This window comes from Galleria mellonella, unplaced genomic scaffold (genome assembly GCF_026898425.1).
Source record: "Galleria mellonella isolate WM207_F2 unplaced genomic scaffold, CSIRO_AGI_GalMel_v1 utg99, whole genome shotgun sequence".
Classification (NCBI taxonomy): domain Eukaryota; kingdom Metazoa; phylum Arthropoda; class Insecta; order Lepidoptera; family Pyralidae; genus Galleria; species Galleria mellonella.
The window spans coordinates 1,795,335-1,819,323 of record NW_026442184.1 but is presented as its reverse complement, the minus strand read 5'-3'; the positions used below and the strand labels follow the sequence as shown (position 1 = coordinate 1,819,323).

Sequence of the window (23,989 nt, the reverse complement as noted above, 5' to 3'; positions counted from 1 at the left end):
TCCCCTTCTGTCCTCAATAGTTCTAATAATTTGTCTTTTTTCCTTAACCCTAAGCAGGACCTCCTCATTGCTAATTCGATTCCTCCAGCTAATTTTCTCCATCCTTCTCCAGTACCACATTTCAAAGGCTTTAAGTTTATCCATTTTCTTCTGAGTTAATGTCCACGTCTCACATCTATATAAAGCTATACTCCAGAGGTTTTGATAAGCCGCTTTTTAATATATTTTGTTATCTTAGCCTGTAAAAGGTATTTTTTGTTATTGAAGGCTTGTTTGTTTTAAAAAGCCTGTACATGATCGACTAACACCATGTATTAAGTAATCGTTTAGTATTTCCGAACCGATACAACAACATAACCTTCAAGAAAAGAGTATATTCCTTTTTAAAAGGCCGGCAGCACACCTGCAATGCCGCTGGTGTTGTGGGTGATCATGGGCGGCGGTAGTCACTTACCATTAAGTGAGCCGCAAGCTCGTTTGCCCCCTGTGTTGTAATATATATATATATATATATATATATATATATATATATATATATATATATATATATATATATATATATATATATATATATATATATATATATATATATTACATGTAGATAACTCACTAGAAACTTAAAAGAATATTAAAACATTCGATTTTAACCTGTATAAATATAATCTAGACAAGCATTTGCAAACTCAATAAATTATATATATAAATTTACGACTTGTAAACAATACCAACCATCAATGTATACTTATCCCATTTGGATAATGCGTCCGCAATGCCAGATGTCCCATAAAATGTTTGCCCCATAAATCCCCGGAACGACATCCTATCTCTTATCGGCTGTATTAATCCCAGACCGTCCTCAAACATTAAAAGGATGAATCGCAGCCACTAAAAGCACTTCGTGGAACAAAACAAAGCGAATAGTGGTATGGCCATGAACTGACGGCATACGTATTGCTACTACTACAGTTTTTTTTTATCTGTGGTATTTTTTATGAAGCATAGAACAACAAATAATGGGACCGATTCTGAGGCATCATTTTTCTAAACTTATCTCTCGACCTAATATTTCAATTTGATAATTTCACGAAATTACTGTTTAATGGCACATCATAAATAAATTTTATAATAATTTTTATTTAAATCTATTAGAAACAGAGGGCCTACCGTGAAATATTTTCCGAAATTTCGGGGACGAACGAAATAGAAATTTGATGTTAAAATTACACAATACATGCCGTTTAAAATTATTAAAAATGTTAAAATATCGTTCCTCTGAACTATTAGGATAGTATTTATGATGAATGAAACGTTAAACTCCATTTACTGGGTCGATTTCGGTGTGGACAAAAACACGAAATTGAGCCCGAAATTTCGGAATTTCATTTCATGGTCTACCATGAAATGAAATTCCGAAATTTCGGTTCATATTGGTTTTTTGAATAAAGATTTTGCTGTAATATCAAATTTTAATTTTAAGAGGTACAGAGTAATAACCAGAGGGAGATTTTGAACAAAAGTCGTTTACGTGGGCTATCTCTGTCCCATTCGTTTTTCTTTGCATGTTCAGTCATTCAGTTGTGTTTGCATGACTGTGTTTCGGTTTGAAGTGTGGGATATGGAATGAATTTAGAGGGTACAGAGGAATAACATCTGTGTCCTCAGGAATAACAACGCATGGGGGGTATTGTGAGCGAAACAGTATACTCTGTTATGTCCATGCTACTGCTCATGTCTACAGGCGACGGTTACCACTTTCCATCAGGTGAGCCGTCAGTTTGTTTGCCATTCTAAGTTGCATAAAAAAACGCCACAGAATAGACCTGAATATAATATTATATAATATTACGTATTTTATAATAAGTAAGAGACAATGAATTTTCACCATCTCTTATTGAATAAGAATGATTTTAGAATACGCAATTTGTTACACCTGAAAAAGTGGGGGGGAGGGAGATGTTGAACAAAAGAAATGTTTATTAACACCGCTCGGTGGCATCAGTCACAGAGTCGTCGTCAAAACTTTTGTGGATATTTGTTAAAGGTGTTACTAATTTCATGTCTGTTAGGAGTGTTTTAAAAGTTGACAGCAGTAACTTCGCCAGAGCTATCGCTATACGCTGGATGGACACCAGTGAGAGATATGTGAAGATGTAACCAGATCAGTCACACAGAAGGTTTCCAGGAAAAACTGCGTGGAGGTCGACTTGATACATTACTACAATAGTAACCCCATCTGCGCTATCTGTATATATTGCTAGGACACCAAAGAGGGATGATAGATGAAGACGAAGTCAGGCCAGTTGGTCCATTGCAACGTATTTGGCAGTTATTAATTACGATAATTTTCGGGGGGAACCGCGTGAAGGTCGACCTTACAGGGCATATTGCTAGCAATGGGGATCAAGGTTGCCATTACTAACAATTCTTTCCCCCCCCCCCTCGTATTCCACGTATAAGTTTTATCCTAACTTAGTACATAGGACACTTCATGTACTGCGTTACACGAGCACAGCCGCGTGATACAGCTAGTACTAACAAACCAAATAAAACTCCCAACTTGTAAACAAACCAAAAAACAAATTCCTTAATAAAAAAAAGTACTCACCTTTCATTTGGTGTCGGATTAACGCTCTGCAAAGCTACGCAAGTACGTAGGTACGTTTTATTAATTAACACGCCCTTTGCCCACGTACGCACATTAAGTCATCCACTTTTGGGCCGGTAACACCCCAGGGAACCCCCAAATGAGACATTGGGGATAGCCCTATAATTCTATTAGGCTTCCCGTTTGGTTTTTTATTTACAATCTTATCCGTGTGATGGAGTAAGAAACAATATCTCGTATTGATTAGTTGATTACAATTGGTTCGTTTAATTCCGCTACCATTAGTAAGCGTACAATTGCCAACACTCAAAAGTAAATCTTCGACTATTGCTACCATTACCAGGAAGAAACAATGTGTTATGTATTATTATTTAGTTAGAATTGTTCGGATTGATACCTGCTGCTAATTTTCACCACCGTACAACCCGCCACAAACTAAAGTTTCATTTTAATCATCTGGACAAGTGGCGGTCTTCCACCGTGCGTTTTTCACTTTCTTCCACGCACAACCATTCTTTGGAATCAACTTCCAGCAGCAGTATTTCCGAACCGATACAACAACATAACCTTCAAGAAAAGAGTATACTCCTTTTTAAAAGGCCGGCAGCACACCTGCAATGCCGCTGGTGTTGTGGGTGACCATGGGCGGAGGTAGTCACTTACCATCAGATGAGCTGCATGCTCGTTTGCCCCCTGCATTGTAAAAAAAAAATATTTTGTTTAATTTCGCTACCATTAGTAAGCGTACAACTGCCAACACTCAAAAGTCAATCTTTGCTATTGCTATTATTACCTGGATTTTTACAACCTTCTAATTAGTTATTAATCTCCGACTGCTACTTCGTCCATGCACGTTTTGCGACACGTGTTTCACCTCTTAACGAGGCATCTTCAGACACATTAATAGATCGCTGCTCGAAGTCTAGTGTTAACCATTCGACACCTTTGAGCGAACTGCGAACGTTTCTAAAAAGAGAGTTTTTTTTACTTTATTCTGTTGTAGAACTTATCAGAGGGCGACTTTGTACAAAAGTCGATTGCTTGGGTACCTCTGTCCCATCCGTGTTTCTACCGTGAAGCAGTTGTGTTTGCATGGCTGTGTTTCGGTTTGAAGAGTGGGATATGACGTGAATTTACAGGGTACAGAGGAATAACACCTGAGTCCTCAGGAATAGCAACGCATGGGGGGTATCATGGGCAAAACAGTATACTCTGTTATGTCCATGGTACTGCTCATGTCTATAGGCGACGGGTACCACTTTCCATCAGGTGGCCCGTCGGCTTGTTTGCCATTCTAAGTTGTATAAAAAATCCTCTAATAATGTTTTAAGCCTTTTTCAATGGATATATTTTTCCCCCTTTTCTGGAGTAATAAATTATGGTTAATAGACACTCAAGCAGCTAGAATGGTTTCCAACTAGCTTCGACGACAATTGTCTAACGGGAATAACCAATTCGGCCTATTAAACATTCGAAAGCTTTTGTAACAGAAATAGTATTTGCATATCTATCAGCAGTCTTTCAAGGAAGCACCCTAATTGGTGTACTGTCGTATAAAATGCAAATGTGAGCGCGTTCTTGAAAACTACCCTCATAATTAACCGACTTCAAAAATGAGATATTCAATTATGCAGTATTCTCAAAACTAATATTATAATAAAGAATAATTTGATTTTTTTGTTTGTCAATCGACTTTAAATAGTAGGAGGTTTTTTTTCTATTTTTTTTATATGTTTGTTTTCTTATGACTCTGTCAGTTACAAACGGATATGGAATTTTCTTTTTATTTATACAATTTAGAATGGCAAACAAGCTGACGGCCCACCTGATGGAAAGTGGTAACGGTCGCCTATAGACATGAGCAATACCGTGGACATAACAGAGTATCATGTCTATAGGCGACGGTTACCACTTTCCATCAGGTGGGCCGTCAGCTTGTTTGCCATTCTAAGTTGTATAAAAAAAAAACCCATGATAACCCCCATGCGTTGCCATTCCTGAAGACTCAGGTGTTATTCTTATGTACCCAGTAAATTCACGCCATAGCCCACCCTTCAAACCGAAACACAGCCATACAAACACAGCTGCTTCACGGTTGAAACACGAATGGGTCAGAAGTGCCCAAACAAATGACTTTTGTATAGTCTTCCTCCAGTTTTTACTTGAAACGGTATACTTACAAATAGAATTTTTATTTAAATCTATTCAGTAGTTTAGTTTTTAAATTAAAATAACTTTAATTGCCACAATCGAAGTAGATTTTTTTATTTAACACAATTAAATATGGATAAATTAAAGAAATACTAAACGAGATTTTAACTATTCGTTCACGCAAAGAAAGCTACATCATCAGCGTGTAACATGGACTATACTTTTTTTTAATAAATTATAAATCTGCTAGCATTCATTTATTTTTTTTTTTTCACTGTTGTTTGTTTGAGGTATGCAGTTATTATTAAATTAATAAATTATATTAAATGTCGATAAAAGTTCCTTTCTTTCTTTCTTTCTATATACCTTTCTATATATTATAACTATATTACAAAATATCTTCAGTAATTATGAAAAAATTTCTATAACTCTTTTCAAAATTGACATTCATCACCATCATATCAGCCTTTAACTGGCCACTGCTGAACATAAGCCTCCCCGTTGGGGGGTTTTGTCAGTAGTTGCTATGCTTGGCAGATGGATTGGCAACCGCAGTTAGACTTCGGAGACGTTTTAAGAGAAACACTGCCGTCCATTCCTCGCTTACCTTAGTCGCCTCTTACGACATCCACAGGAAAGGAAGTGGCCTATTCTATGTCAGGACTACACGACTAAATTGGCATTGTAAACATAGAATGTAGCTATTAAAAGCAAACACAGACAAATTTAGACGTTTTAGAGACTTCTTAAAAAATTTTGAAAGTATTTGAAAGCGACTTCTTTTAAATATATTGTAGCCATTAAAAGCAAACACAGACAAATTTAGACGTTTTAGAGACTTCTAAAAAATTTTTAAAGTATTTTAAAACGACTGGTTTAAAGCGACTGCTCTAAAATACAGAAAATACGTTCCACTCCCTCTATTAAGTTAGTATATTACGCATTAGCATAATATATGTTGGTATTGCTCGCGATACATGCAATACGCGAAATGTGCAGTTTACATAATGCAGAGTTCGCGAAAATGCATATTAACTGAATTTGATGCCAGAAGATGTTTGTGTTTGAAAAAGTTTAAAGTCATTTTATGTAAATGATTGATTACAAAATGTTTCTGTGCACTAAAAGATTATTTTGCAAGTAAAATAGATGTCGTAGTATAATTAAATCTTGAATATAAAAAAATATATACAATATTGGAGTCTCTTTGCGTGATAGAATCCGAAACGAGGATATCCGCAGAAGAACCAAAATAACCGACATAGCCCGAAGGATAAGCAAGCTGAAATGTCAATGGGCTGGTCACAGCTCGAAGAACCGACAACCGATGGGGGAGAAAGGTTCTTGAGTTGCAACCACTTACAGGTAAACGCAGTATAGGACGACACCCCACTAGATGGAGTGACGACCTGAAATGGACTGCAGAGAGTCAGTGGATGCAGGTGGCTCAGGACCGTTCTTTATGGCAGTCTATGGGGGTGGCTTATGTCCAGCAGTGGACGAATAATGGCTGAAATGATAATGTTGATATACAATATATATTTATAAACGTATGACTATTGTAACTGACTGGAAAATAATGGCATACTTGTGTTTTACAATAATAATTTTAATACTAAAATAACTAATAATTAATAGTAAACGATAATAATACATGTATTGATATATTGACATATTTAATGACAAAATAGATATATTTTTAAAATGTTGTACAAAATTTGTAAGTTTGTAAAATAAAACTATGGCTCACTACACGTTTTGGGAGACTGTAAGTGTGGTGAGTAATTTTCAAATAAATAAATAAATTTATTAATTAAATAAATGTAAAAATGTTGCATGCCAAGCTGGCTGTATGTTAATGCTACACAAAAATTTATAATATTATCTCAACTTACCACATTCATAGCAATAAATTTCATTTCATTTCATTTTAAGAATTTGAGCGCAGAAATTTCTTGAAAACACAAACTGTATTTGTGTACATATGTGTGCATTATTTATTTATTTATAGCAAGGCAACAGATTACAAATTAATACATTTATAAAATAAATATTACATAAAACAGCATTAGATTTGCACTCCAATAACTGCTCTGCATAACATTCGATATTAAACTACATTAAAAGAATGACGGCTATAAATTTAAAGTAACAAATTGGCAGCCTTAATGTAACATTGCAAGGATTGTTGGAAGATATCAAGGTCCTTGCATACATTGTTATATTTTCTGCACATGCGGATAATTGGATTGTGATACGATACATTATTATTACAAATCGGTATATAAAATAATTTTTGTATTCTTTTATTATTTAAGTTTATGTGTTTAAGTATTTAAGTTTCAGTTAAATGCTGCCAATGTGCAATAAAAAAGACAAGTAATGTAAATATTATTACGATTATTGAAATACAAGCTTTTTCAGGCAGAAAAACCTATGACACTGCGACCTTTCCGTGATCTTTTGTGCTCGCCCTTTTTAAAGTTCACTGCTAATTTCTATCAGTCATAGGAATTTTAAGATGTTTTTTTATAGCGACGTTTTTATCTCCTCAGGGTATGGAGTGTGTTTTCCAAAGGAGATATATCGTTTTTTGTATGAGTGGGCTACAGCTACAAATTGAGTGCTGCGGCGTTTCTTTCTCATTGACAAAGATTTTGTTAACAAACACTTTTTGAGCCTAAGCCTAGTTGAGCCATATGCGTGTTCAGTTCGCAGTGTCCAGTGAGAGCCCTTTTAAAATAGATAATTAAAGCAAATAAAAAACACTTATTTCTGGAGAAAGATTCCTTCTAGCAAATTTAATCCGGTTATCTATCATAAATTAACATTGTGTGTAACAGTACAATGTCCGTGCGTGCCGTTCCGTAGAACTGCTCTCGGTGCCAACTCCACTGTACCACGTCTTTGCAAGCTGTTGTATCATTGCAAGCAACACTTGGATATTCACTTCGATACAGAATGGGATTTCTATAGGAAAACATTGCAGTTAATTTGAATATCTAAAACTTATGTGGAGCAATCATTTATTGAATCTAAAAACTATACCTATGTCAAATACCACAAGAGATTGTTATACCGTATTATTGTTTATTTGTTAATTAGCACGCTGTGTTTCCTTTAAAATGATTGTACACTAAGTATAAATAGACGGTAATTTTTATATTAAATCTTATCAGTGTAACAATTGCTGGGAGATCAAATAAAGATAAAATAAAAAATAAAACCTTTAGATAAAGAGGAGTATTTATATTGTTTACTGGCCAGCATAAGCAGCAGCCTGGCGTGAATTTACTGGGTACAGAGGAATGACACCTGAGTCCTCAGGAATGGCAACGCATAGAGGGGTGTATCATGGGCGAAACAGTATACTCTGTTATGTCTATGGTACTGCTCATGTCTATAGGCAACGATTACCACTTTCTATCAGGTGGGCCGTCAGCTTGTTTGCCATTCTAAGTTGTATAAAAAAAAAAAAATAATAATTAGCCTAACATAGGCAACTTTTCCCTTCCACTATAGTACGTGAATATCACATTTCATAGTGATCTGTTAAATTATTAAGACTCTATAAAAAACAAACAAACTTACTTTCATATTTGTAATATTAGTAAGGATAAATAAATAAATATACACAGCTAAGCAAGCACCCCTATCTCTTGCATTGAAACTGCTCAATGATACTTCGAGCCTGTATCAGCAATTGGACGTATTTGCCTCCAACTTGCTGGAGTTTCGTCGAATGATCACAGTGTTTGTGTCCAGAGATTTAGACTCGAATTTTATTTCTAATTAAGTTAATTCTTTTTTTTTTATATTATTCCTTTTATTTATATGTATTTTTTTTATATATATGTTATTGTACTGATAATTTGCTAGGTGACCATATTGGAAGACTGTAAAGCTAATCCAGTTGATTTTCTTTTTATACAACTTAGAATGGCAAACAAGCTGACGGCCCACCTGATGGAAAGTGATAACCGCCGCCTATAGGCATGAGTAGTACCATGGACATGACAGAGTATACTGTTTCGCCCATGATACCCCCCATACGTTGCCATTCCTGAGGACTCAGGAGTTATTCCTCTGTACCCAGTAAATTCACGCCATATCTCACCCTTTAAACCGAAACACAGCCATGCAAACAACTGCTTCACGGTTGAAACACGAATGGGACAGAGGTACCCAAGCAATCGACTTTTGTACAAAGTCTTCCTTTGGTAAATGTAATGATATAATGTAATAAATAAATAAATAAATACATAAACATACACATATAAAAGGAAGATACCTCGTTTAGCATCCTAATCAAAACCGGATAATCTACGTTAGCTCCAAATCTGTCCCGCAAAGCCTTCGCTGGCGAACCACCATGATAACGAACATCCCATACAAACAACATAGAATTTTGTATATCATATAAAAAAAATGGATTTTGACGGGAAAATTTTGTGACAAAATTCAACATTGTACCGAGAGAGATGAAGTAATTTCATTAATTGTTATCAGAATCATTAATTTTTATTTGGAACATTTTGTCCTTTTTCTACTATTTTCATCGGAAAATAAACATAAAACCTGAGGGCCTACCATGAAATATTTTCCGAAATTTCGGGGACGAACGTAACAGAAATTTGATGTTAAAATTACATAATACATGCCGTTTAAAATTATTAAAAATGTTAAAATATCGTTCTCCTGTACTATTAGGATAGGATTTATGATAAATGAAATGTTAAGCTCCATTTACTGGAACGATTTCGGTATGAACAAAAATACGAAATTGAGCCCGAAAATTCGAAATCTCATTTCATGGTAGACCACCTGGTCATTTTCATTTTTATGCCTCATTATTTTTTAAAGTTTCAAAAAGGGTAGAAAACTTTGAGAACCATTGGTCTACGTAAATCCAAATAAACCACACGTCATAGTCGAGTACAGTTTATCAAATGCACTTGTGAACGTTCAACAGGTTGATCACGCGCCACACCACCGCTCTGTGGACCTCGATACTTGAAGGGTTACCTTTTAAATACTTTATTTAAGGTCCTAATGAATAGAATGCATTGTAATGTCCATATTTTTTTTTAAACAACTTAGAATGGCAAATAAGCTGACGGCCCACCTGATGGAAAGTGGTAACCGTCGCCTATAGACATGAGCAGTACCATGGACATAACAGAGTATACTGTTACGCCCATGATACCCCCCATGCATTGCCATTCCTGAGGACTCAGATGTTATTCCTCCGTACCCTGTAAATTCACGCCATATCCCACCCTTCAAACCAAAACACAACCATGCAAACACAACTGCTTCACGGTTGAAATACGAATGGGACAGAGGTACCCAAGCAATCGACTTTAATGGTATACACTGGCGGGGCACCAGTGAGGGATGATAAGTGAGGATGAAAATGCAAGATCAGTTAGCCTAATCGTGATGTTATAAACTTGGAATTCATCACGATTATTTCTAGGGGGGACCACGTGGAGGTCGACCTAATATATTGCTAGCAATAGGAATGCGGATTGCATTACTAACAATTCCTTCTAACCCGCATACACATTTTTTTTATGGGTGAAAATGGTATGGTAACTCCGCCTGCGCTAACGAGATACGCTGGCGGAGCACCAGTGAAGGGTGATAGATGAGATTGAAAACAGGCCAGTTAGACCATCATGATGAATTAATCAGGAATTAACCATGATAATTTTTCAGAGGGAACCGCGAGGAGGTCGACCTGGTTGGTTATATTGTTAGCAATGGGATTCTCAGTCGCCATTACTAACAATCCCTTTCCCCCACGCATACACATATTAGCGGACGGTGTTTCGACCGAACGTGCCAAAAACAAGGTCAACATTGTACTGAATACAAAAAAGTGACAACCAAATAAGGGGAACAAAGTGACAACGGTGGAATTGAAACGATTCCTTCAGTGTTCGTGCCGAAAATATATTAAGTGGAAATGTGTTTTTTTTTTTAACGAAATCATGTTACATTTAAAACGTGGAATACTTATTAGGGGCTGTTTTGAAATTTGTGACATTTCTTCATAAGAATAATCTGAAATATTTCTTGTAATATCATATTTCAAAATTATATTTCTTTGGGGAAAAAGTTTAACTTCAAAGACTTTTTTTTTATACAACTTAGAATGGCAAACAAGCTGACGGCCCACCTGATGGAAAGTGGTAACCGTCGCCTATAGATATGAGCAGTACCATGGACATAACAGAGTATACTGTTTCGCCCATGATGCCCCCCATGCGTTGCCATTCCTGAGGACTCGGGTGTTATTCCTCCGTACATGCAAACACAACTGCTTTACGGTTGAAACACGAATGGGCCACAGGTACCCAAGCAAACGACTTTTGTACAAAGTCTCCCTAGTAAATACGAATAAAATACATTGCGTTTGTTCATTACAAATAAACGAACAATTAACAAAAAAATCCTTTTTAAAACATTAGTATAGATGACAGAATAAAATTGCTCTTGCTTTCACTTGCTGCCATGAAATTTAAGATTTTATTTTAATTGTAACGGGATTGACTTACACATTCTCGACGAGAATATTCGACAAGTTTCAGAAGCATCCGGGACTCTTAATCATGAGTGGCCTTAAAACTAATATTTTGACATAAATATAAGGCATGGGCAATATCGATACCTTGTGAAAATTGCGCGGACGGAGCAGTATGAGATTTCACACACTTATAATTTATATAGAGGAAAGAAAAATACATTAAATCAATAAAAAAAAAAACATTACACAGACTACCATATATTTAACACACACACACGCATAATATACTCTTTTGTTTATTGTTAAAGTCTGTGGTCAAATCGAGAATAGATTAATATTGTTTGCCTTTAATATTATTTGTTTATAGTCTTACTGAATGTCAAACATGACCATAATAAATTAATTCATTACCTATCTAAAATATCCTGTCTAAAATATTGTAGGTAGATATAGAATCATATTCGTCCAATAACCGAATCGAATACATTCACAGTTGCAAATATTTGAAAACCCCGCCAGCGTTCGACAAATGAAAATAAAATGTATTCAGACAAAGAGCACCTGTTTGTTCGAAACTCAAACAAACGTCTGCAAGTCTAGATCGATTCGCCGTGCCCGCTGAACAAAATGGTAATTGCGTTAAAATAACTTTACAAGAAAAATAAAAACCGATTTCAGACAATTCCTTGTCGAGTGGTGCACTTAGAATGAAGACTGAAACCGTTAACTATAATCATTCGTTATAACAAAATAAATTTATAAATATTTATATATGATTTATCAAGTTTTGGATGTAAAAAAGGGTATATATATATTTGTACAAAAGTCGATTGCTTGGGTACCTCTGTCCCATTCGTGTTCCAACCGTGAAGCAGTTGTGTTTGCATGGCTGTATTTCGGTTTGAAGGATGGGATATGGTGTGGATTTACAGGGTACAGAGGAATAACACCTGAGTCCTCAGGAATGGCAACACATGGGGGGTATCATGGGCGAAACAGTATACTCTGTTATGTCTACTGTGTTATGTACTGCTCATGTCTGTAGGCAACGGTTAGCGCTTTCCATCAGGTGCGCCGTCAGCTTGTTTGCCATTCTAAGTTGTATAAAAAAAAATACTTTTTTAAATTCCATATTGCACGTCTTTTCCACCGCCGGTACTGGGCGAAAGAAATAAATTAAGAACCCTGAGAAGATGAGTTTCATTAAGGGATATTTGTTCTGAAAATTACGTCGGCCTCGCGGGAATTAATTGCGGACTTATAATTAAAATTGGAAAGCAAAGATCTCAGGGTGGCATGTTATCATTTGGATTTTTTTCTCCATCTTCGTTCTTATAAGTCAGTGATCGAAAATCATTTTTAGTTCCGAATAGTATGTTATTGTTTTTCGGCTGTCGCCAAAAGATGGCGATGTTTTTCGAATATTTTTTATTTATATTTATTTCTTGTATTATCATATACCGATATTCTTTGTGCGTTATTTTGACGATATCCGTGAGTGCGTCCGTGGTGAGCACATTGCTTTGCGTGAATGAGGTCCCGGGTTTGATTTCCGGTCAAGTCATTTTTTTATTTTTTTTTTTATACCACTGAGGTGGTAAACAAACTTACGGCCCACTTGGTGGTAAACGATTACCGTAGCCTATGAACGCTTGCAATACCAGAGGTATTACGTGCGTATTCGATATTTATTTTCAATTATATTAATTTTCTTAAACATCTTGTGTTAAAATGTGTACCTACATTTATTAATAAAAATCAGACTACTTTAAATATAATAAAATATTGAAATTGTTATTATACCAAATTTGGTAATAAATTATTCTTGTAATGTATATAGAACACTAATTTATATTTTAATTGATTTTATAATTATTTATTATCATGATACTTGAATAAAAAGTAATGAAATTGTAAGAACACGTGGTCTCACTGACTTGTTCACTCGAATTCGGCCGTGTGGATATAAAATATTGTCATTCGGGTGGGGAGACACTTCTTGTCAAACCGTTGAACAGAGCGGAGCTCCCTGCTGTATCAAGAGTCAAGTATAGTGAACCACGTGGTCATTATATAAAATATATCACAATTATTGTTGATGGAAGTCCTAAAGAAGCTATATTTAAATAAGTGTGAATGGATTAACAGAAGTTGGGTATTTATGTTATATTATTTGTTATATATTAAACACAAAGCAAAATAAGTAAATATATTAGTTAATAAAATGATATCTAAATTAAATTAACTGTAAGTACTTGTGCTTCATTTCTATTTATCACTAAGTAGCTTACAACCTTTATATTGCTATATTATATACATATACCATGTAAAGTTACAATTACGTAATTAAATTACTATATAAATCTGTTACTCTAAAGTTATTTAATTTGTTATTTGATACGCGCGTTACCGACCCTCATAAAAACCTCTTTACCCCCTTTTTGAAGAACCCCATGCTGTAGTCTCTTGGGAAAACCTCGACAGAGAGCTAATTCCATAATCTGAGTGTTTAGAATTTAGAAAAAGTACATCTGTATTGACTCGAATCTAAATGTTCTGGACTGTTCCTCCACATATCTATTGATTGATTCCTCATAATACATGGTAGCCTAGTAGGCATGAGTGATATCTGTACCGCTTTGACATCTATATATTTTGTTTCCTCTGAAAATTCATGGCGATAAAAAAGTCATCAGCCATTTCGATATCCCCTATCATCATCATCATGATATCAGCCTTAAACTGTCCACTGCTGAACATAAGCCTCCCCAAGAACGGTTTTACCAGTAGTTGCCACACTTAGCAGGCGGATCAGCAACCGCAGCTAGACTTTGGAAATGTTTTAAAAGGGACGCTGCTGCCTATCCCACGACCTTCCTTAGTCACCTCTTACGACACCCACGGGAAAGCATGGGGGTGGCCTATTCTATGCCGGGACCACACGGGAAATCGCTATACCAGTTGGATATCTCCATTCATTTCAATAGTGTGCTTCATTATAATAATAAATAATAATTTAATTGCTCGAAATGTGGTTTGTGAGGCTCCGTAAAAGCATTGTAGGAATTTGATTTTTATTGGTCAAAAGGGTTTAAAATCGCCGTTGTTAGTAATCAACTCTATCTGGCCGACCTCCACGCGGTTCCCTCTGGTAACCATCATGGTTAATTCTCATTAAAATCGTCACAATGGGCCAACCAACCTGCTTTTATCGTCACCTATATCATCACTCACTGGTACTCTGCCAGCGTACATACCCATAAAAAATCGATTTTAATTTATAAATACAGATATGGTTGCCATAACATCAGCCTTTAACTGTCCACAGCTGAACATAACCCTCCCCCTTGGGGGTTTTGCTAGTAATTGCCACACTCGGTAAACGAATTGGCAATCACTGTTAAGCACTAGAGATGTTTTAAGAGAGACGCTGCTGCCCGCCCCTCGCCTTCCCTTTGTCGCCTCTCACGACACCCATGGGAAAGGAAGGGATAGCCTATTCCATACCGGGATCTCTCTCGTAATCTTGTGAAGGAAACAATAAAAAGTATCTATCTATTGTATTATGGAAAATGTTTAACTGCTAAATAACGGATGTTTTACTAAATTAAAAATTTTCTTTAAATTTCTGTCTGAAAGAATATAGTACTCTTGAACTAACGTAACAATTACATTGTCCACAGACTGGTTTCCTGGATGGCAAAAACACAGTAGCCAACCGAACGATGACGGCACCTCTGGACAGGACTGCGTGGAGGCCCGCCGAGAGTTCCCTCCTAGGCCGCCCCCCGCCGAGCCAACTTTCATGTGGAACGATAGAGGCTGCAGGGAGCACAACTACTTCGTTTGCGAGCGTCCTAGTGTTGAAGGTGAGTACATGATTTTTTGCTCTGTGATATTTAAAATGGCAAACAATTTGATTGCCCATCAGATTTATTTATTTATTTATTAATTACTCACCACACTTAGTCTCCCAAAACGTGTAGTGAGCCATAGCTTTATTTTACAAACTTACAAATTTTGTACAACATTGTAAAAATATATCTATTTTGTCATTAAATATATCAATATCTGGCTGCTGAACAATCCGAGAATTGAGCAGAGAAATAGCCTGATAAGTGGGAGCAAACTGAGCAGTACAGCTGATGAATAGTGGTAACCGTAACCTATAGACATGAACAGTACCATGGATATTCCAATTACTTGATAGTACCTTCCAATATCAAGCCACAAAATGTTGGTACAACATACCACCTCCGGGGGGAAAGGATTGTCAGTAATGCGAGCTATCAGTTCCGTTGCTAGCAATATGGGTATATTGCTAGTAATGGAACTGATAAGTCTGTGTAGGTGGAACTGAACTATGTCAGGTCGACCTTCACGCGGTTCCCCCTGGAAACCATCGTGGCTTATTCTAATTAAATTCGTCAGGATGGGCTAACTGGCCTGTTTTCATTCTCATCTATCACCCTTCACTGGTGCTCCGCCAGTGTATCCCGTTAGCGCAGGCGGGGTTACCATTCAATTTTCACCCATAAAAAAAATACCACCTCCCATTAGATTGATCGCCACTAAGCTTACCATTCTAAGTTGTATAATAATAAAAAAAATGTATAAATTACTGATATTATTTTATCGTTACCCTATTCCCTTTGGCCACAACAGAATATCAGTGCTTTGCTCTTTTGGGGGCGAAGCAATAAACTGAGTTGTGACCATTTTGTGTTAATATGACACACGCACGAAGGGGAAAAATATGTTTCCTCTTTTATGTATCTATTTTTGTATATGTATTTATTTTTTCTCGCTTTTTGTGTATTTTTTTTATACCATGTTACCCCCCATACATTGCCGTTCCTGAGAACTCGGGGTGTTATTCCTCTGTACCCAGTAAATTCACGCCATATCCCACCCTTCAAACCGAAACACAGCCATGCAAACACAACTGCTTCACGGTTGAAACACGAATGAGAAAGAGGTACCCAAGCAATCGATTTTTCTACAGTCTCCCTCTGGTAAAGACTGTGAGAGACTTAGTTTTAAGACCCAGTCTTAAAATTTGATACTAGCTTTATAAGTTTCTAAACTTAACTTTATAAGTTTCTAAATACATTTTACCGTCAAATTCAATAATAGATTACTAAGTGCAAACCACTAGAGTACCTTCAAATAACCACAACAACGAGGCGAGCGCAACACAAGCTTCTTGTGTAAACTGACCTAAACTAGATTGCAGGTCACGTACATAGCCGTTTAACGATTGCCGCGACAACGTTGTCTACTTGCAACTTGCAACTTTATAACTTGCAAGTCTTGCAAGTCACGAGCGACAAGTTAACACGACGCTGCGGTCTTTAACTGCCGCTTATGTGAGGGCTTTCATGTTTTTAACGTTATTGTCTCGTTTCACAGAGAGCACTGGGTTTAAGGGCAGTCGTCTTAGTTTCATTGTGTGATAATATTGGCGAGTTTGAAATGAGAGTGAACGCGAAGTGTTGGCTGGTCTCTTTGTCTCATAGATCATATACATTTAGATGTAGCGTCGAATATAAAAAACGTGCTTGAAATACTGAGTGTTGAAAATTTGATCTCTTGTGGGGATGTCATCGTCATATCGACCGTTAACTGTTCATTGCTGAACTAGGCCTTTTCTAAATATAGAACCTAGATATAAGCATAAAGGAGGAGGGGGGAGTTGTTACTAGTTGCCAAGTTTTGTAGGCGGGTTGGCAACCGCAATTAACCTTTGGTGATATTTTAAAAGAGATGCTGCTACTGATCCCTCAACCATTAGTCCTCTTAGTCGTCTTAGTCGCCTCTTACAACACCAATGGAAACAAAGAGATAGTCCATTCTGTACCGAGACCACACAGCAAACGTGGCTTATAGAGTGTATGAAGGTACATTTCAGTTTAATATTACAGGCAAATAGATTTTCTAACGGCATTGTTTTCAAGGAACATTTCTACAAACTATTCGAAGAGAAATTTTACTAAATACAAGGCAGAATGATTTATGGTCGTAGTCTGCTTAAAAAGACAAATTTAAAAAAATTAAAGTCAAATAGACTCTCGCAAAACCGTACCAACAAAATCATTACATTATCTAATTTTTTTAATTAAAATTATAAATACATTCAGGAAATTGGCAACCCAAAAATCGAGTCCAATTTGTCCCGTGGTTTTACTAACCTATTTTTAGAGCCAGCCTGATGGTTCACCCCATTAATTTGTCACCCTTGTCACTAAGCGAATACGCCCCAATGATCCGTAACTTAATCACCGGAAGTCAACATAAACCAGAAAATACGATGCGCGTAAACCAGGGTGAGCTGAATTAATTAGTTTGCAATCTTTAAAAGGTTTTAAAAGCAGTCAGTTACGTATTGGGAAAAGGGATTGTTAGTAATGGAGACTGAGAATCCCATTGCTAGCAATATACCCAACCAGGTCGACCTCCTCGCGCTTCTCCCAGGAAACTATCATGGTTAATTCCTAATGAATTCATCATGATGGGCTAACTGGCCTGTTTTCATTCTTATCTATCACCCTTCACTGGTGCTCCGCCAGCGTATCCCGTTAGCGCAGGTGGGGTTACCATACCATTCTCACCCATTAAAAAAAAAGTCAGTTACGTATATTTCAGTTTGAGTCAAGCCTGTTTGGTTGTTTATCATTATAATTTTGTTCTAACAGCATACGCTTGATTACTTAATATGTAAAAATCGTTTGTTCACATCAATCTCTAAAACTACCAGAGAGAGACTTTGTACAAAAGTTGCTTGGCCACCTCTGACCTATTCGTGTTTCTACCGCAAAGCAATTGTGTTTGCATTGCTGTATTTCGGCTTAAAGGGTGGAATACGGCAGTGAATTTACAGGGTACAGAGGAATAACACCTGATTCCTCAGGAATGACAACGCAAGGGGGGTATCATGGGTGAAACACTTTCTTATGTCAGTACGGTTACCTCTTTCCATTAGGTGGACCTTCGGCTTGTTTGCCATTCTAAGTTGCATAAAAAATAAATAAATAAAACTAAAAACTATTCAAGGGATTTTAATAAAATTTTGTAAATATGTCCTAATTGCTTCAACTTGAGAGATATGATATCCATAAGAAAAAATGGACCCGTTAGATGGTGGTAGACAGCAAAACAATATTTGTTGAGTCAACTAGTAATAATATAATTAAATAACGTAATAAACAATACAATAGAATTAATATTTAATCAGTAATTTTCTCACTTTCTTGTCCGAAAACAAAGGCCTCCTCCAGAGTCTTCCATTCTATTTTATCTTTGGCTATCCTTGTCCAAAGTACACCCGCTACTACTTTTATATATCTGTAACTCATTGTGTCAATGGTCTTCCCTGTCTTCATTGACCTATTCAAGGGTACCAATCTGTTACAGTTTCTGTCCACTTTTATATTTTTTCCTCCACACAATTGTATATAAAAATAAAATGACAGTTCGTGTAATAAAAGTCACCATTTCAAAAATTAACAAGGTAACAGGTTAAAAAGCGCTATCGTTCCCCTTAATTTAAAGCGAAATTTAATTTAATTTGCCTTTCTTTACATCTTCTACTGTCCGTAAAACAGATTGTTCTGAAGAACTCTTCAATATGAGGCTTACAGTCACCTTTTACCAGAGGGAGACTTTGTACAAAAGTCGATTGCTTGGGTACCTCTGTTCCATTCGTGTTTCTACCGTGAAGCAGTTGTTTGCATGGCTGTGTTTCGGTTTGAAGGGTGGGATATGGCGTGAATTTACAGGGTACAGATGAATAACACCCGAGTCCTCAGGAATAGCAACGCATGGGGGGTATCATGGACGAAACAGTATACTCTGTTATGTCCACGGTACTGCTCATATCTATAGGCGACAGTTACCACTTTCCATCAGGTGGGCCGTCAGCTTGTTTGCCATTCTAAGTTGTATTAAAAAAAAACTTTCACCATTGTACCGCTCGCCGTCAACAGGGAATCCATCCTCACACTTTAGAACCAGAATGGTCATGCACAGTGCGGTTTCAAAGGAGCTTCCTCCCACGAACAATCAGGTTATGGATTGATCTTCCTGCCGAGGCTTTCCCTAGATCCTACAGTATGGGATTCTTTAAAAAAGTTACATTGAGGGTTTTTAAGGGTCGGCAACGCGTGCATTACATCTCTGGTGTTACAGATGTTCATAGGTTACGATAACTCTGTTTACCATCAGACGGGTCATATGCTTGTTTTCCAACATAGTAGTATAAAAAAGTATTATAATTAACTTTAAAATACTAAAAAAAATATTGAATACATTAAAAGGGAAGTGTTTGAAAAAGTTATGCCGTTTTGTCGTAGTGTTTTTAGGGAGACCCTATCTAGATGCGATTGATCTAAACACTGGAATGCTTGATTGTAGCCTAGAAATCCCCAAATTGAATTTCAATAAAACCCAATAAAAGGGAAGTTACGTTGTCTTTTTACGCATTTCTAACAAAAGGACTCTGATTTTAATTAAACTACAAGGAAGTGTAATGAAAGTGCAAACGGCTACCTTCCCCTAGATAAAGTATTTTTTTATCAATCTTTTAAGAGTATTTCTTTAAGAGGAAGCTTCTCAATTCGGTCGTAATTTTTTATATCTGCTACCATATAACTCAGTTAGTTCTACACCGATTTGGAAAAATCTTTTTTACAACACGGGGCATACGAGCATGCGGCTCACCTGATGGTAAGTGACTACCGCCTCCCATGATCACCCACAACACCAACGGCATTGCAGGTGTGCTGCCAGCCTTTTAAAAAGGAATATGCTCTTTTCTTGAAGGTTATGTTGTCGTATCGGTTCGGAAATACTGCTGCTGGAAGTCGATTCCAAAGAGTGGTTGTGCGTGGAAGAAAGTGCCTTGAAAAACGCACGGTGGAGGACCGCCACTCGTCCAGATGGTTGGGATGAAATTTTAGTTTATGGCGGGTTGTACGATGGTGAAAATCAGCAGCAGGTATCAATCCGAATAATTCCTCAGAGCACTTCCCATGATAAATTCGGTAGAAGATGCACAGAGATGCAACATCTCTACGCAGTTTCAGTGGGTCGAGTCGGACAGTAAGACGCCGATCGTCAACATTTCGAGCTGCCTGAGTAAACTTAGTCTTTGAAATGTGGTGCTGGAGAAGGATTGAGAAAATTCTTTTATCTGAAAGGACATACTTACAGATACAAAAATTAACAAAATCGAATCATTAGTTTAGTTTTTAGATGAAAATAACTAGTTCTGTCGCAATTGAAGTCGCAATATGAAAGATAGCGTTCGGAACTCTTCGGTTATGATCGGCTGGGCTCGGTAGTCTTCATGTTCGCCTGTCGTGTTGTTGTCGCTGATTGTGTTGGTAATCTGTCCTGTAGGTATGTATAGAGCTCAGTATTGCTTTTCAAATTTGACTTCTGAAAAAGGGACATAAATATTACCTTTTGAGGTTTCTTTTTTACATTCATCACATCAGCCATTAACTGTTCACTTTTGAACATAAGCCTTCTCCGTGAGGGGTTTTTTTAGTAGTTGCCACGCTTGGCAGGCATGTTGACGACCGCAGTTAGACTGTGGACTTGGATTAGATTAAAAATTTGATAATAGAAAATTTGTATTTTTGGTATATTCATACAAACTCTGTTGTATTTGTAAATGTATAAAATAAATATAGCAGTACTAAATATATTGTAACATACATGCATTGGTAAACATTTGTACTTGAGTGTCTTGTAATCACATATCCGCATTGTACTTTTCCTTTTTTGCGCAAACCAATTTTGTACTTTTAGAATAATAAGAAACCTGTTATTAGCCTTAATATTTTAAATACTTGTGTGTAAATATTAACTGTAACGCCATTAGTTTCTGATAAATAAATAAGTAAATAAATTTTGAAATCATTATATCATACCACCCTTTAACTGTCCACTGCTGAACATAGGCCTTTCCTAAAAGGAGTATTTTGTCAGTAGTCGTCACGCTTGGCAGGTTAACAACTACCGTTTGGCTTTGCTGATGTAAGGAGACTGCTGCCTATCCCTTGACGATTAAATTCTCTTAGTAGCCTTATACGATATCCACGGAAAAGGAAGGGATGGAGCACTCTATGGCAAGACTACTCGACTATATTGTAAGGTAGGAAACTACAAAGTCGAAAACAATACGTCACTACATTTGAATCGGGGGTTTTCCAAATGTCTATAACAAATTATATTTCCTTTTTCACTCATACCGAAATGGAATATCTAATATCGCAAATGTCAGAACATTGTAACATTATTTCTAACATGCTCTGAAAAACCACTACAACGGTGCCCGGGCAAATACAAATTGACCTCCGGCAGTTCTTTATACGTCCCGTTTTATGCTCTTTTCGCTTCGACGGCGGCGACCGCCGCGGGTCACCTAACACTGGATGCTCATCCTGCGTTTGCTTTGACGCCTCTGACCTACTTCCCATACAAAACGGAACGCACTCCACGCTGTGCATTGTACCAAGCTTACCTTGTATCTGTAGTATACGATAATGGACTTTATATAGTTAGTGTTAAGAATCAATGTATGTGTAGTCAGGAATTGGTTCAGATGGCCAGTATCATCCAAGGTATTATTACCACCCCATAACTATATGAACGGTGAGACACTGTCACTTCTAATGAACATGTACGAGCTGTCCTCAACAATTCTCGTGTCGCGGTGTTTGTTACCAAACTCCTCCGAAACGGCTTTACCGATTTTTATGAAATTTTGTGTGCATATCGGGTAGGTCTGAAAATCGGCCAACGTCTATTTTGTATACCCCTCAATGATAAAAGTGACCCACCCCTAAATTTTTTTTTTTGACAATTTTATTTTATTACGATTTAGCATTGAAAAATATATACAAATTCAAATTTTCACGCTTTCACGATCAACCCCTGTTTTTTAATCGCGATTTTTATATACCGCAATAGGCGACTAAGGGAGGGCGACGTATAGGTAGCAGCATTCCTTTTAAAACATCACCAAAGCCTAACTGTGGTTGTTAAACCGCCCGCCAAATGTGGCAACTACTAGCAAAACCTCGTTATGGAGAGGCTTATGTCCAGCAGTGGACAGCTAACGGCTAATATGATAATGATAACCAATAGAATAACCGTGTAAAATAAATCTAGTTGACAGAGAATGCTATATGGCATTAAGCTTTTTTTTTATACCACTGAGGTGGAAAACAAGCATACGGCCCACCTGATGGTAAGCGATTACCGTAGCCTATGAACGCCTGCAATACCAGAGGTATTACGCGCGCGTTGCCGCCATTGCTCGCCATTTATACAAATTTTATTGTGCAATAAACAATTTTTCCTTTATTTAATAAATAAATAAAATAGTATCATCACCATGATATCAGCCTTGGGAAGTTTTGCCAGTAGTTGCTATGCTTGGCAGGCGGATTGGCAACCGCAATCAGACTTTAGAGATGTTTGAGATGAATAGGGACGCTGCTGCCCATCCCTCGCTCTCCCTTAGTTACTTCTTACAACACTTACATGTTAGGAAGGGGTGGCCTATTCTATGCCGGGGACCACACAGTCATAAAATAATAATAAAATAGTATATTAACACTATATTCTGGGAGGAAAGGGATTGTTAGCAATGGAGTTTGACAGCCCCATTGCTAGCAATATGCCTTATTAGGTCGACCTCTACGTGGTTCCCCCTGGAAACTATCGTGAACAATTCTTGTTGAATTCGTCACGATGGGCTAACTGACCTACTTCAGCCTTGCCTATCATCCTTCATTGGTGCCCCGCCGGTGTATACCGATAGCGCTGGTGGGGTTACCATTCCATTATCATCTATTAAAAACACTATATTCTTGGTGTGGCGTTACCTACTAATCAACCGTAAATAAAAGAAACTAAATTGACTTGCTCTATCGATTTAATTTCTATTTTAATTCTATCCGATTGTCAGCTACATGTAAAACCAATTACAATTATAAAAGAATGATAAGTTTTAATGGATACTTAATATATTTTCATGCAAAATTTCATACACGTATAGGTTATAAAGCTCGAAGGATAAGCAAAATGAAGTGGCAATGGGCTGATCACATAGCTCTCTTTGAGCTCGACAATCGATGGGGAAGGAAGTTTCTTGAGTTGCGATCCCGTACAAGCAAATGCAGTTGGCTACACAGGTTACACTCTGGGTTTGTTGTACGCGTCCGTGTAGCCTAACTTTGGGCTGTAGCTGAAAATCAGTGCTTTCCTTTTAAGCAAAACTATCACTGAGCTGTAGCCTATTTGGGTCATTGCGACACACTTGGTGAAAACATATTTCCATATTTCATCTTTTGTTTTTTATTAAAAAAAATGTAAATAATCTGATTGTATAAACTCATTTGTTAATTTACGTGTGTCATAAATGGCTCAAATAAAGTGTTTATCTATCTATCTATCTAGAACGTCCTCCCACTAGATGGAGTGACGACCTGGCATGCGTTGCAAGGAGTCAGTGGATGCTGGTGGCTCAGGACCGTTCCTTATGGCAGTCTATGGGGGAGGCCTATGTTCATCAGTAGACAGATAATGACAGATGATGATGATGATAGTAGATTATATCCTATATCATATATTTTATATATGTGTAAATATATTTGCTATTTATTCATTTATATATGTAATTTTAGTAT

General features: G+C 36.9%; 1 protein-coding gene across 4 annotated transcripts in view; it reads left to right on the top strand.

Moving 5' to 3' along the window:
- LOC113521479 (uncharacterized) overlaps positions 1–23,989 on the top strand; it is a 346,189-nt gene that overhangs the window by 247,754 nt on the left and 74,446 nt on the right. For all 4 annotated transcript variants that reach the window (XM_052902976.1, XM_052902975.1, XM_052902974.1 and 1 more), the window contains exon 7: positions 14,972–15,157. In XM_052902976.1, the coding sequence (XP_052758936.1) occupies positions 14,972–15,157 (186 nt within the window). The remainder of the gene's footprint in view (positions 1–14,971; positions 15,158–23,989) is intronic.